The sequence below is a fragment of the Erythrolamprus reginae genome, chromosome Z (genome assembly GCF_031021105.1).
Source record: "Erythrolamprus reginae isolate rEryReg1 chromosome Z, rEryReg1.hap1, whole genome shotgun sequence".
Lineage (NCBI taxonomy): Eukaryota > Metazoa > Chordata > Lepidosauria > Squamata > Dipsadidae > Erythrolamprus > Erythrolamprus reginae.
The window spans coordinates 140,229,192-140,240,870 of NC_091963.1; the positions used below are offsets into that span (position 1 = coordinate 140,229,192).

Genomic DNA, 11,679 nt, shown 5'->3' on the forward strand with positions numbered 1-11,679 from the left:
AGGAAACACACAATGTTGACACCACCAAATGCTTTTCTAGGTTCTTCCTGATGTGTTACCTCTTTGTCAACCTAGCCTGCGCCTTACAGACTTTACTACGCACCCCCAATTGGAGACCACGCTTCCGGTACTACCATTGGTAAGAATGCTCTACTACCTAATTGTTGAAAAGGGAGGGAAGGGGAGCAAATTGTTGCAGAAGATGAAATGGGTGAGGGACTCCTAACTCTTACAAGGTTATTGTGACAAAATAAATTTGGCCTGCAGATTATATGTAAGAGGGCAACGGGGGCCAGCAAGATCAATAAGTTGTTCCTAGCTCCCATGGTCATTAGCAATCTATGTGTGTGTATCCTTCTCATTCCAATTTCTCTCCTCACAGGATACTCTCCTTCATGGGCATGAGCATCTGTGTGGCACTCATGTTCATCTCCTCCTGGTATTACGCAATTATTGCAATGGTGATAGCTGGCATGATCTACAAATATATTGAGTATCATGGGTGAGTGCTCCTGAACTATTTTGAATTGGTTCTGTGAGGCCTTTGCTCAATGAGGTTTTCTTGTTGTTAGATTTGCTCCCTCCCTAGGCTTGATCCTAACCCTGCCCTAACTTAGCGTGAAGCACCTGGGTTCTGCAGGATTGCCTAAATACATGTTTTGCTCTGTCTGCAATGATTCTGGACAGGGAAGACTTACTGTGACATGCTTGTTTGGCTGAACTGTGCTTTCTTTGCAGGGCTGAGAAGGAATGGGGAGATGGCATCCGTGGCTTGTCCCTGAGCGCCGCCCGTTTTGCTTTGCTGCGCCTTGAGGAGGGGCCACCCCACACCAAAAATTGGAGGTAGGGAAACCACAGATTGCTTTTGGACTCTTGTTGCCTCAACACAGGGCAGCACTGTAGAGAAAATGCAAACTCAAATTCAGAATAGATCTGGAAAGGACCTTGGAGGTCTTCCTGTCTAACCCCCTTGCTCAAACAGCAGGCCCAATACCAGACCTATCAAACTGCCCACCCCAGTTCCGCAAAGACAAAAGAAATTCAAACCGGCCCAGGACAAGATCGAGTTTGACACCCATACCCTATACCATTTCAGACTATACACAGTTTCTTCTTAAAAGCTGCTAATAATGAAACACCCACAATTTCTGAAGGCCAGCTGTTCCACTGGTTAATTGTCCTCACTGTTAGGAAGTTTCTCCTCAATTTCTGGTTGCTTCTCTCCTTGACTAGTTCCCATCCAATGTTTCTTGTCTTGCTTTCTGTTGCTTTGGAAAAAACAGCAATCCCCTCTTCTTTGTGGCAGCCTCTCAAATACTGTAATACTGCTATGTCACCACCAGTCCTTTTTTTCTTTAGACTAGCCATAAAAAAATCCTGCAACTGTTCATGTTTTTTAGCCTCTGGGCCTTTAATCATCTTAGTTGCTATTCTTTGCCCTTTTCCCAAAGGCTCAGCATCTTTTTTGCAATGTGGTGACCAAAACTGGATGCACTATTCCAAACATTACTAAAGTTTTATAAAATGGAATACACATGTGGATTTAATGTATTCCTAATGTCTGTGTGCTTTGGGGCAAAAGTCTAAATACATCTGCTCCTTCAACTGTTAACATGTGCGTGTTGGGCTTCTATTTCTCCCTAGGCCACAATTGTTGGTACTGCTAAAGTTGGATGAGGATCTCCATGTGAAGCATCCACATCTGCTCACCTTTGCTTCTCAGTTGAAAGCTGGCAAAGGACTCACTATTGTAGGTTCGGTCATGGTGGGCAACTTCCTGGAGAGTTACAGTGAAGCACTGGCTGCTGAACAGGTGAGATTTCATGGAAGTGTATTTCAGCTGAGTGGGTGTTACCGATTAAGGTAGGAGGCTACATGAAGAATAGCTATGTCAGTGTAAAACAAAACTTTTGGATAATTAGATACAAGAAAAATAGGAGGACACCTGATATTTCATCTTTCAGTTGGCTCAGTGATGCATCTTCTCCAGCTAACATTATTTCCAAGAGTTCAGGAATTAAGGTGCCCTTCTTAATCTGGCTACCTAAAATCTTTTAACTACTTTTGTTAAGAGGGTTTTTTTTCAAGCTTGCTGTATCATGAAATGTAAGTTAGAATTTTATGTTCGGTCAAGCTAACTTTTATGTGTTGGATGATGCTATCATTAGGTTAGGTTAAAATAAGAAGAATAGAATAGAATAGGTACAGGAATAGGTACAGGAACAGGAACAGATCTTGGAGCAGGAATAGGTTATTCCCATTTCAGACCAGTTTGCCTGAACCAGTAGTGGTTCAGGCAAACCAGTAGTAGTTATCTCTGGGACCGCCTTCTGCCGCACGAATCCCAACGACCGGTTAGGTCCCACAGAGTTGGCCTTCTCCGGGTCCCATCGAGTAAGCAATGTCGTTTGGCGGGACCCAGGAGAAGAGCCTTCTCTGTGGCGGCCCCGACCCTCTGGAACCAGCTCCCCCCAGATATCAGAGTTGCCCCCACCCTCCTTGCCTTTCGCAAGCTCCTTAAAACCCACCTCTGTCGTCAGGCATGGGGGAATTGAAATTTCACTTCCCCCTAGGCTTATAGAATTTATACATGGTATGCTTGTACGTATGAGTGGTTCTTCAAATTGGGGTTTTTAAGATTATTTTTAATATTAGATTTGTTTACATTGTCTTTTCATTGTTGTTAGCCGCCCCGAGTCTTCGGAGAAGGGCGGCATACAAATCTAATAAATAAATAAATAAAATAAATAAATAGTGACCCGCTCTTGATGTCACAATGACATCACTCACATGGTTCAGTCAGTGCCGGTCCGTGGGTGCCATCTTTTTTGGGGAATTTTTTCCCCTCTGAGAATGCACAGAAACTGAGTTTCTGGCACTGTGCATGCAGTTGCCATCTTGTTTTTGGCTTTTTTTCTTTATTTTAATTTTGGGGCACTGTGCATGTGTGTGCATGTCCACGCAGTGCAGGAGGAAGCGAACTGGCAGTGAGGTATAGTTAGACCCTTGCCCACCCTTGCCTTGAAGGTCCTGGTTCAACCCCCTGCTCAGGCAGGAAACCTATACCTTTTCAGACAAATGGCTGTCCAGTCTCTTTTTAAAAACCTACAGTGTTGCTTTCACGTGAAGCTGATGTTTTATCTTATGATTGTGCCTGGCTCATACCCAAATATGAAAACGGAATGTTGCTTGTGACAATCTCTGAGATACATTGATTCAGTTTATAATGTTAATAGCATCTATAGAGAACATCTAATATTTAAAACTTACGATCACAATCGAGCCCAAAATGTTTGCGGCTAAGCGAGACAATTGTTAAGTAAGCTTTGCCCCATTTTACAAGATTTCCTGCCACAGTGGTTAAGTGAAACTACTGCAGATGCTAAGTTAGTAATACGGTTGTTAAGTGGATGTGGATTCCCCATTGACTTTGCTTATGAGAAGGTACAAAAGGGATTGCACAACTCTGCACACTGCAACCATCATAAATATAACCCAGGTGCCAATCATCCAAATTTTGATCACATGACTGTGAGTATATTGCGACAGTCAGAAATATGGAAAAAAATCATAAGTTGGATTTCAGTGCTGCTTTAGCTGAATGGTCACTAAATAAGCTGTTGTATGTCGAGGGCTACTTGTATATTACAGATTTTTCCTCTTCAAAATGAAATCATCAGATATATGTCTCTTTTTACTTAAAGATCCCACTGTAAACTTACTAATGAATCCACACAATACGTTCAAATTTGAAGGACCATTTTTTGATGTAAATCCTCATAAATCTACATTACCATATAGGTAGTTCTCAACTTGCGACCACAATTGAGCCCATGATTTATATTGCTAAATTGACAATTTTTTTATGTGAGTTCTGCCCCATTTTATGATTTTCCTTGCTACACCGAGAGCATGTGCACCAAGACAAATTCTTTGTGTGTCCAATCACCCTTGGCCAATAAATAATTATATTCTATTTCATTCTATTCATTTATTAAGTGAATCACTGCAGTTGTTAAATTATTAAACCGGTTATTAAGTGAATCTGGTTTCCCTATTGACTTTGCTTGGCAGAAGGGGCTCAGTAAAGGGGATCACGTGACCCCAGGGCACTGCAACTGTGATAAGGATAGGGATAGGTTAGGATAGGAGAATAGAATAGAATTTTATTGGCCAAGTTTGGTTGGACACACAAGGAATTTGACCTTGGCGGCTATACTCTCAGTGTATATAAAAGAATGGATACTTTTGTCAAGAATCATAAGGTACAATACTTTAATCCAGATACAAATAAGCAATCAAATCATATTAGGAACCAGTTAATATAAATGGTAAGGAAACAAGCAATAAAGTTGCCACCATATAGTCATTTGTGGGAGTCCCATGTGAATAATGTTGTGAAGCATCTGAATGTAAATCGCATGGCCATGGGGATGTTGCAAAAGTAATTAGCCTGGAAAAATGAAGCTCAGTTGCTTTTTTTCAATGCCGTTGTAATTTTATTTATTTATTCGCCTTCTATGCCATATAATCCAGTAAGATTCAGGGCAGCTTATAACAATACAAATACAAAATAAAAAGAAGTCAAATATCAGTAATAAACTATAAAAAAACCCAATTTATAAAACCCAGAAATTCAATCTATCAGACAACATACATACCAATTAAACATAACTCGGCCATGCTGGAAGTTAAAATTCATGGTCCCCAGGCCTTCCGGCAAAGCCAGGTCATAACAGTCTTTTGAAAGGCCAGTAGAGTGAGAGCAGTACAGACATTGGGGGAAAGTTGGTTCTGTAGGCTACAGAGAAGGCCCTCCCCCATGCTCCCGCCAACCTACAATCCTTAGTTGACGGGAGCCGGAAAAGGCCGACTGTGCAAACCTATTGGTATCTGGGAGGTATGTTTGAATGTTCATTAATTGAACGGGTGGAAATTGAGGATTACCTGTAAAGTTTCCTCTGAGTAGCTTTTTGCAGCTTTGCCTTTAAGCAAGTGGTGCATGGTTAGAATGCAGTACTGCAGGCTACTTCTGCTGACTACCAGTTACCTCCAGTTTGGCAGGTAATCTCACCAGGCTGACTCAGCCTTTCCATCCTTCCGAGGTCAGTAAAATGAGGACTCAGATTGTTTGGGGCAGTAGACTGACTGTAAACCAATAAGAGAAGGCTGTAAAGCACCACGAAGCGGTATATAAGTCTTAAGTGCTTTTGCTATTGCTATTTCAGACCATCAAACATCTCATGGAGGCAGAACGTGTGAAAGGCTTCTGTCAGATCGTGGTGGCTGCCAAAGTGCGAGAGGGCATCTCCCACCTCATTCAGTCCTGTGGGCTGGGTGGTATGAAGCACAACACCGTGGTGATGGGTTGGCCGAATGCCTGGCGCCAGAGTGAGGATGCCCGCACTTGGAAGACTTTTATTGGTAAGGCTTCCCTATGAGGCAAGGCATTTAGAGGGAAGAGTCAACCAAAGCATATGGTATGAGTTCCTCTTCCTGTTCCCCAGGCACTGTCCGTGTGACTACAGCTGCCCGCCTGGCCTTACTTGTGGCAAAGAACGTGGGTTTTTACCCCAGCAATGCAGAGCCTTTTTCCGAGGGCAACATTGATGTCTGGTGGATTGTGCATGATGGAGGGATGTTGATGCTCCTCCCCTTCCTTCTCAAGCAACACAAGGTGGTTGATGGGTGGGCATTGCTGAAACACAGAGCAGGCATTAATTGGCAGGGTGGAGTTTACTGATTTCTTTCTCTCCTTGCCTCAAAGGTGTGGCGTAAGTGCAAAATCCGCATTTTTACTGTAGCGCAACTGGAGGACAATAGCATACAGATGAAGAAGGATCTGGCCACCTTCCTGTATCACCTTCGTATCGAGGCAGAGGTGGAAGTTGTTGAGATGGTGAGTGACACAATACGTAGGGATTAGAAATGTATCTAGCAAAGCAGTACCACTTGCACTGTCACTTGGCTTCACAGTGCTTTACAGCCTTCTCTAAGTGGTTTACAGAACCTACATATTGCCCCCAACCATCTGGGTCCTCATTTTACCAACCTCGGAAGGATGGAAGGCTGAGTCAATCTTCAGCCATTGAGACTCAAACTGCCAAAATAGTGGCAGTCAAGTCAGTAGAATTAGCCTGCAATAGTGCATTCTAACCACTGCCACTAAAGCTTTGAGGGGGAAAAGAGATTATAGGCATAACTAATAGATAGAAACATATCAAATGAGGGGGGAAAGATTAGAGATATACATATATACATAGTCCTTGACTTACATAGTCCTTGACTTACAACCACTGTTGAGCCAAAAATTTGTTGCCAAGTGAGATATTGGTTAAGAGACTTTTGCCCCATTTTACGACCTATCTTGCCACCTTTAAGTGAATCGCTGCAATTGTTAAGTTAGTAACACAATTATTAAGTGAATGTGGCTTCCCCATTGACCTTGCTTGTCAAAAGGTTGCAAAAGGGGATCACGTGACACACACACAGAGACACACAAACACACACACTACAGACACCACAACCATGCCACTTGCCAAGCATCCAAATTTTGATCACATAACCATTGGGCATGCTGCAACAGTCATTAAGTAAAAATGGTCATAAGTCATTTTTTCAGTGTCTCACTTTGAATGGTTACTAAATGAATTGTTGTAAGTCGAGGACTAACTGTACCTAGTGGAGAGAGACGTATTTAATTGAGAAAAAGGGATTAGAGACACATCTAATGGATAGAGATATATCCAATGAAGAAAAGGGGATTAGAAATATATCTAATGGACAGAGACATATTTAATTGGGGCAAAAGGGATTGAAGATATATCTGGTGGAAGTCATACTCATATTTATTTCTGGTTCCTTTAGCATTGCCCACTATCTGCCCCCAAGTTACAAATTGACTTATTTCACCATGGGAACAAGGATCAAAAAGAGATGCTTAAAAATGTGCTCCCTTTCAAGGAAAGAGTTATAGGCTGGTGACTCTTCTTTTGCACAGATTGCCTGTAAACATACATATGAGTCTAAGAAGAAGGGCAGCATAAAAAAAAAATTGAATAAATAAATAAATATTCCTAGAGTTGTCCCTCTGTGCAGATGTGCACTGGCTAAGGTTTCGAGTGATGGAAGAATGTTGGACCTAACCGTGATTGACTGTTGTGGTTTGTTAGATAAGTCAGAGGAGGCGGAGGAGCTGCCTGGGTTAACATTGGAGCCTGCAGAAGGCTCTGAGGAGCAAGAACAAGATGCAGAGAGCTGAGGCAGAGAGACAGCTGCTTTTGGGGCCCGAGCTGCATCAAAGGGAGGAACTGCTGGGGCCCATCCCAGATGTGCGTATTCGTGGAAAGGACAGCAACAGAGGGCTGGGGGATGGCTATCCCGGAAAAGGAAATGTTAACTGTCTGGAACATAAAAGAGGAGGGGTCTGGGAGGCGCTGTTTGCCATAGACAACCGTTTGTGCTACAGGAGATTCCCTTCGTTGCATTTCTTTGCCAGGATTTCTTTGCTATTACCCAGGTTACTCAGGACTCTTTGTGTTGGGATAGAGGTGCTAATTGAGCTTCCCTCTGGGGAACTTAGGAGACACTGCAATTAGCTCAGCCGATGTGAGTAGAGACTGCTACTGCTTGTTGAAACGTCTTCTAAGGACTTGTTACCTGGAGTTTTGTCTGTGAACACAGTTTATTTCTGCCTTGTTAAATAAAAAGGATTTTCCTCACAAGTAAGTAGTATTCATGAAGACTGGGTCAGAACATGGGGTTGGGAGGATTGTCTAATCTCAGTTGTCCCTTTTCTTCTCTTGCAGCACGACAGTGACATCTCTGCCTACACATATGAGCGAACTTTGATGATGGAGCAGCGCTGCCAGATGTTGCGCCAAATGCGTCTCTCTAAAACAGAACGGGAACGTGAGGTGATCTGGGCTGAACCAAAGGTGGGAGAAAATAGGCTGAAAAAGAGCAACTAATTTCGGTTTCTTTTTTCACTAAAGCATCAGTGATGTCATCCTTGTATGTAGGCGCAGCTGGTGAAAGACAGGAACTCAATGTTGCGGCTGACCAGCATTGGCTCAGATGATGATGAAGAGACAGAGACCTACCAGGAGAAGGTGCACATGACCTGGACCAAGGACAAATACATGGCTTCTCATGGACACAAACTCAAGACCCTGGAGGGTTTCCAAGATCTGCTCAATATGCGTCCGTAAGTTATCAATTACTGTGTTATTTTTGATATATACTTCTACTGTTCTTAAACCTTTTCTATTTGCTCACCATTTGTTGTGTCATAGTGATTAAAAGACAGTATTACAGGCTAATTCTGCTAACTAACAACCGCCAGCAGTTTGAAAGTTCAATTCACACAGGCCACGCAGCTCCTTGAGACTCTGGGCTGCGTAGAGCATATAAAAAACAATCTAAAACCCATAAAAAGTTATTCATATCATTTTTGGGCCAGATCAAAATGATGCCATATTAGTTAATGGTGCCAGGCCTGCTGGCAAAGCTAGGTCTTCACGGCCTTCTGGAAGGTCCTCCAGGAGCAGCTGGTTCCAGAGTTGGAGCCACCACAGAGAAGGCCTTCCCCGTGGCCCCGCCAGCTGACCTTGTCCAGCCAACAAGACCCGGAGAAGGCCAACCCTGTGGGTCCTTATTGGTCGCTAGGAGCTGTGTGGCAGAAGACGATCCTGAAGATAGTCTGGCCGTAAGCCAAATTGTTGGGAACAATATGCTGACTCTGTAAACAAGAGAGGGCTGTAAAGCAGTGGTAGGATTCTTTTTTCTTTTTTTTACTACCAGAGCCAATCAGAGGCGATATTTACCTGTTCTCTGAACTACACAAAATTTCTGCTATTGGTTCTCTAGAATTGGTGAGAACCTGCTGAATCCCATTTCTGCTGAAAAACCCTGTGAAATGGTGTATGTGCTGTCTCTTGCTTTTCTGCTTCCAAATTCTTCTTGGATACAAAACTTAGCTGAATCTTACCACTATCCTGTCTGGGTTTTATTCTAAAAGCGTGCCAGGGTTCTTTTGGTTTTGATTTATTTTGTATGGCATTAGTTCATAACAGCATGAGTGCATAAAATCCACAAAAATGGCATATAAAATGTGTATAAAAATACAAAACACCCAATACAGTGAATTATTTTAAAAATCCATAATATGAATAACTTAAATTATGTGTGAGCAGTTCCTACAGTGACTAAGTTTATGGCCGGATATCTAGATAGTTTAACCACTGGACAGCTGTGCCTTTGAGAGAATGTAGTTCTTGTAGGGATCCTGGGCACCTTTTGAGGGGACATTCTGTTGCAATATGTAATGTTTGCAGGATAGCCCGAGTTACAGTATATCAACCAATCCCCATTTGAATTTCCAATATTTGCACCTGCTATGATTAGTTCGGATTTGGTTGAATGTTATCCAGGTTTTCCTTGGAAGATCAAACCCAGAATGGCATTGTGTTAGGTCAGACACTAGATCTGAATTAGAAGTTGTCCATTAGAAGTTTTTGCTTTTCTGCAATTATGTCATTCCCTCTACTTTTGCGAAATAATCTTTTGGGAGAGAATCTCTGGCTGTTTTCCCCCCCAGTCTAATCCATAATGAATACCTTATTTTCTCACAAGCCAGTCTTAGGCTACAGATTAGATATATCGATAAAGTATGGATATAATTGTATGATTCCTGGTTTTGCTAATTTTTTCCCCAACTCCCTAATCCCTGCTCCCAATTTAGGGATCAATCTAATGTGCGACGTATGCACACAGCCGTCAAGCTCAATGAAGTTATCGTTAACAAGTCCCACGAGGCTAAGCTTGTGCTGCTAAACATGCCTGGGCCACCACGAAACCCTGAAGGTGATGAAAACTGTATCCTTTTTTGCCGGGCACAGGAAGGAGTGAGTGGAGGCAGCACTGAAGAATTGTGTTGTGTTGTTCCTTTGACTCTTTTCCACCCGCAGATATGGAATTCCTGGAGGTGCTCACAGACGGGCTGGAGCGTGTGCTGCTTGTACGGGGTGGAGGCAGCGAGGTCATCACCATCTATTCATAGGGGATGGGGTGGTTGTGGGAGTCTTCCTCCTGATGAATTGTATTCGAATTGATACTCGCTTCCTACCTGTTCCCATATGCCACTTGGATCTCCTGAGAAGACCAGCTATTACCGCCACACCTATTTGCTTTCATTTCTTGCGGCAATTCAGGGTGTTCAAACTGGGTGTTTTCCCTCCACCCCACCCCCAATGTTTGGAGGATGGATAGTTGGCAGCTTCTTCAGCTTCCATCTAGTTAGGAGCCAAGCTCTAGAATATTCACAAACACAAAAGAGGGAATTTTAGAGATAGGTAGGAGATTGCTCTGTCAATTCTCTCAAGAAATGTAGGAGACGTGTCGCGAGTAGTAACTCTGCAGGGCATTTAAAAGAGCAAAAGATCAGGAAAGGAGTGACAAGATCCATCAGCTGGAACAGCAGGTTTGGTCCAGCTGGAGATGTTACTTGTCGTTATCATGTTAAGAGGAACACGAAGGGAATTGTGATACTGGTGGGTGATTTAGAAAAAGGAAAATCCATCCGTCAATGTGCTGTTTTTCCTGGTCAACACCAAAGTCTCTTTGCTTCCCTTTCCACAGAAATCAAGGCCGCAATAAGCTCTTAGAAAGTTGGAAGTCACTTTTCAGTGTGCTTAACTGATCCCGTGAGGTATTCTGAGAATCAGATCTGCTGTTTTGCCAACAAGGGGAGTGAAGACTGATCCCCAGGTTAGGGTGGAAGCCGCATATTAATAGGGAAATCTCTTTTCCATCTGGCCTTTGCACTTCTACCAAGTCGAGGAATCTAGTAGCTGCATTTTCCTTTTTTTTAATAGATAATTCTGTAGAACTGCAGCAGGCAGCTGTCATCCTTTGTTCTTACACATCGAGGGGGAAAAGATTTCTATTCTGAAGAACAGGTTTTCTGATTTTCTAAATTGCCCTCTTGGCTTTTGAAGAGGTCTGTCTCTTCTTCCAAGCTTGGATAAGAAGAAAATTTAATGCCATGTCTTCTGTGCCAAGCAAGTTTGCCCTCTTTCATGTCAGTGACAAGGATATACAGCTTACTTTTATCAAGTGTTGGGATGGAGTTTTTTTTCCTTACCTCTACAGAAACAAACGTAGGGGAAAGGTGCTGTGTCTATTTTGTCCTATCTAATTTCAATGATGGATGTCTCCTTCTCCTGGTACCTCTTGCTCAAGAATAGAATACAGGGACCACTCCCTCGGGGTAGCCTTAAAAGACACATCTCAAGCCTCTCATTTTATTTTTTAAAAGAGAATTTCACAGACATCTCTTTATTTTGGCTGAGACTTTTTTTAATTTATTCAGGGTGCAACCTTGTTTACATTGCGTCAAATTTAGGAGTGTGATTTTTTTTGTTTTGGCTTCTTGAATTATGTAAAGAATAAACATTTTATATACAATTTATTTTAGTTGTGCCTAAGTGACTCCACTTGCAAAGCTCACGTATTATGTAACATGTTCATCCAAGTTACAGCCTTAGTATCATTTATAATGATACCACTAGGTCAGTGATGGTGAACCTATGGCGAATCTATATCTGCTGGCATGCGAACTGTTGCCCTAGCTCAGCTCCAACGTGCATGTGTGTGCCGGCCAGTTGATTTTTGGCTCGC

The 11,679-nt window shown here is 42.6% G+C and overlaps 1 protein-coding gene across 7 annotated transcripts in view; it reads left to right on the plus strand.

Moving 5' to 3' along the window:
- Positions 1–11,466, plus strand: part of SLC12A6 (solute carrier family 12 member 6) — a 62,155-nt gene extending 50,689 nt beyond the window's left edge. For 4 of the 7 annotated variants that reach the window (XM_070727123.1, XM_070727121.1, XM_070727127.1 and 1 more), the window contains 11 exons: positions 41–139; positions 383–502; positions 739–843; positions 1,645–1,813; positions 5,229–5,424; positions 5,508–5,677; positions 5,768–5,899; positions 7,809–7,937; positions 8,022–8,206; positions 9,743–9,876; positions 9,969–11,466. In XM_070727123.1, coding sequence (XP_070583224.1) covers positions 41–139; positions 383–502; positions 739–843; positions 1,645–1,813; positions 5,229–5,424; positions 5,508–5,677; positions 5,768–5,899; positions 7,809–7,937; positions 8,022–8,206; positions 9,743–9,876; positions 9,969–10,060 — 1,531 coding nt within the window. In that variant the 3' untranslated portion in view covers positions 10,061–11,466. The remainder of the gene's footprint in view (positions 1–40; positions 140–382; positions 503–738; positions 844–1,644; positions 1,814–5,228; positions 5,425–5,507; positions 5,678–5,767; positions 5,900–7,808; positions 7,938–8,021; positions 8,207–9,742; positions 9,877–9,968) is intronic. The other 3 variants (XM_070727124.1, XM_070727126.1, XM_070727122.1) reach the window with 1 other exon arrangement.
- Positions 11,467–11,679: the final 213 nt, after the last annotated feature.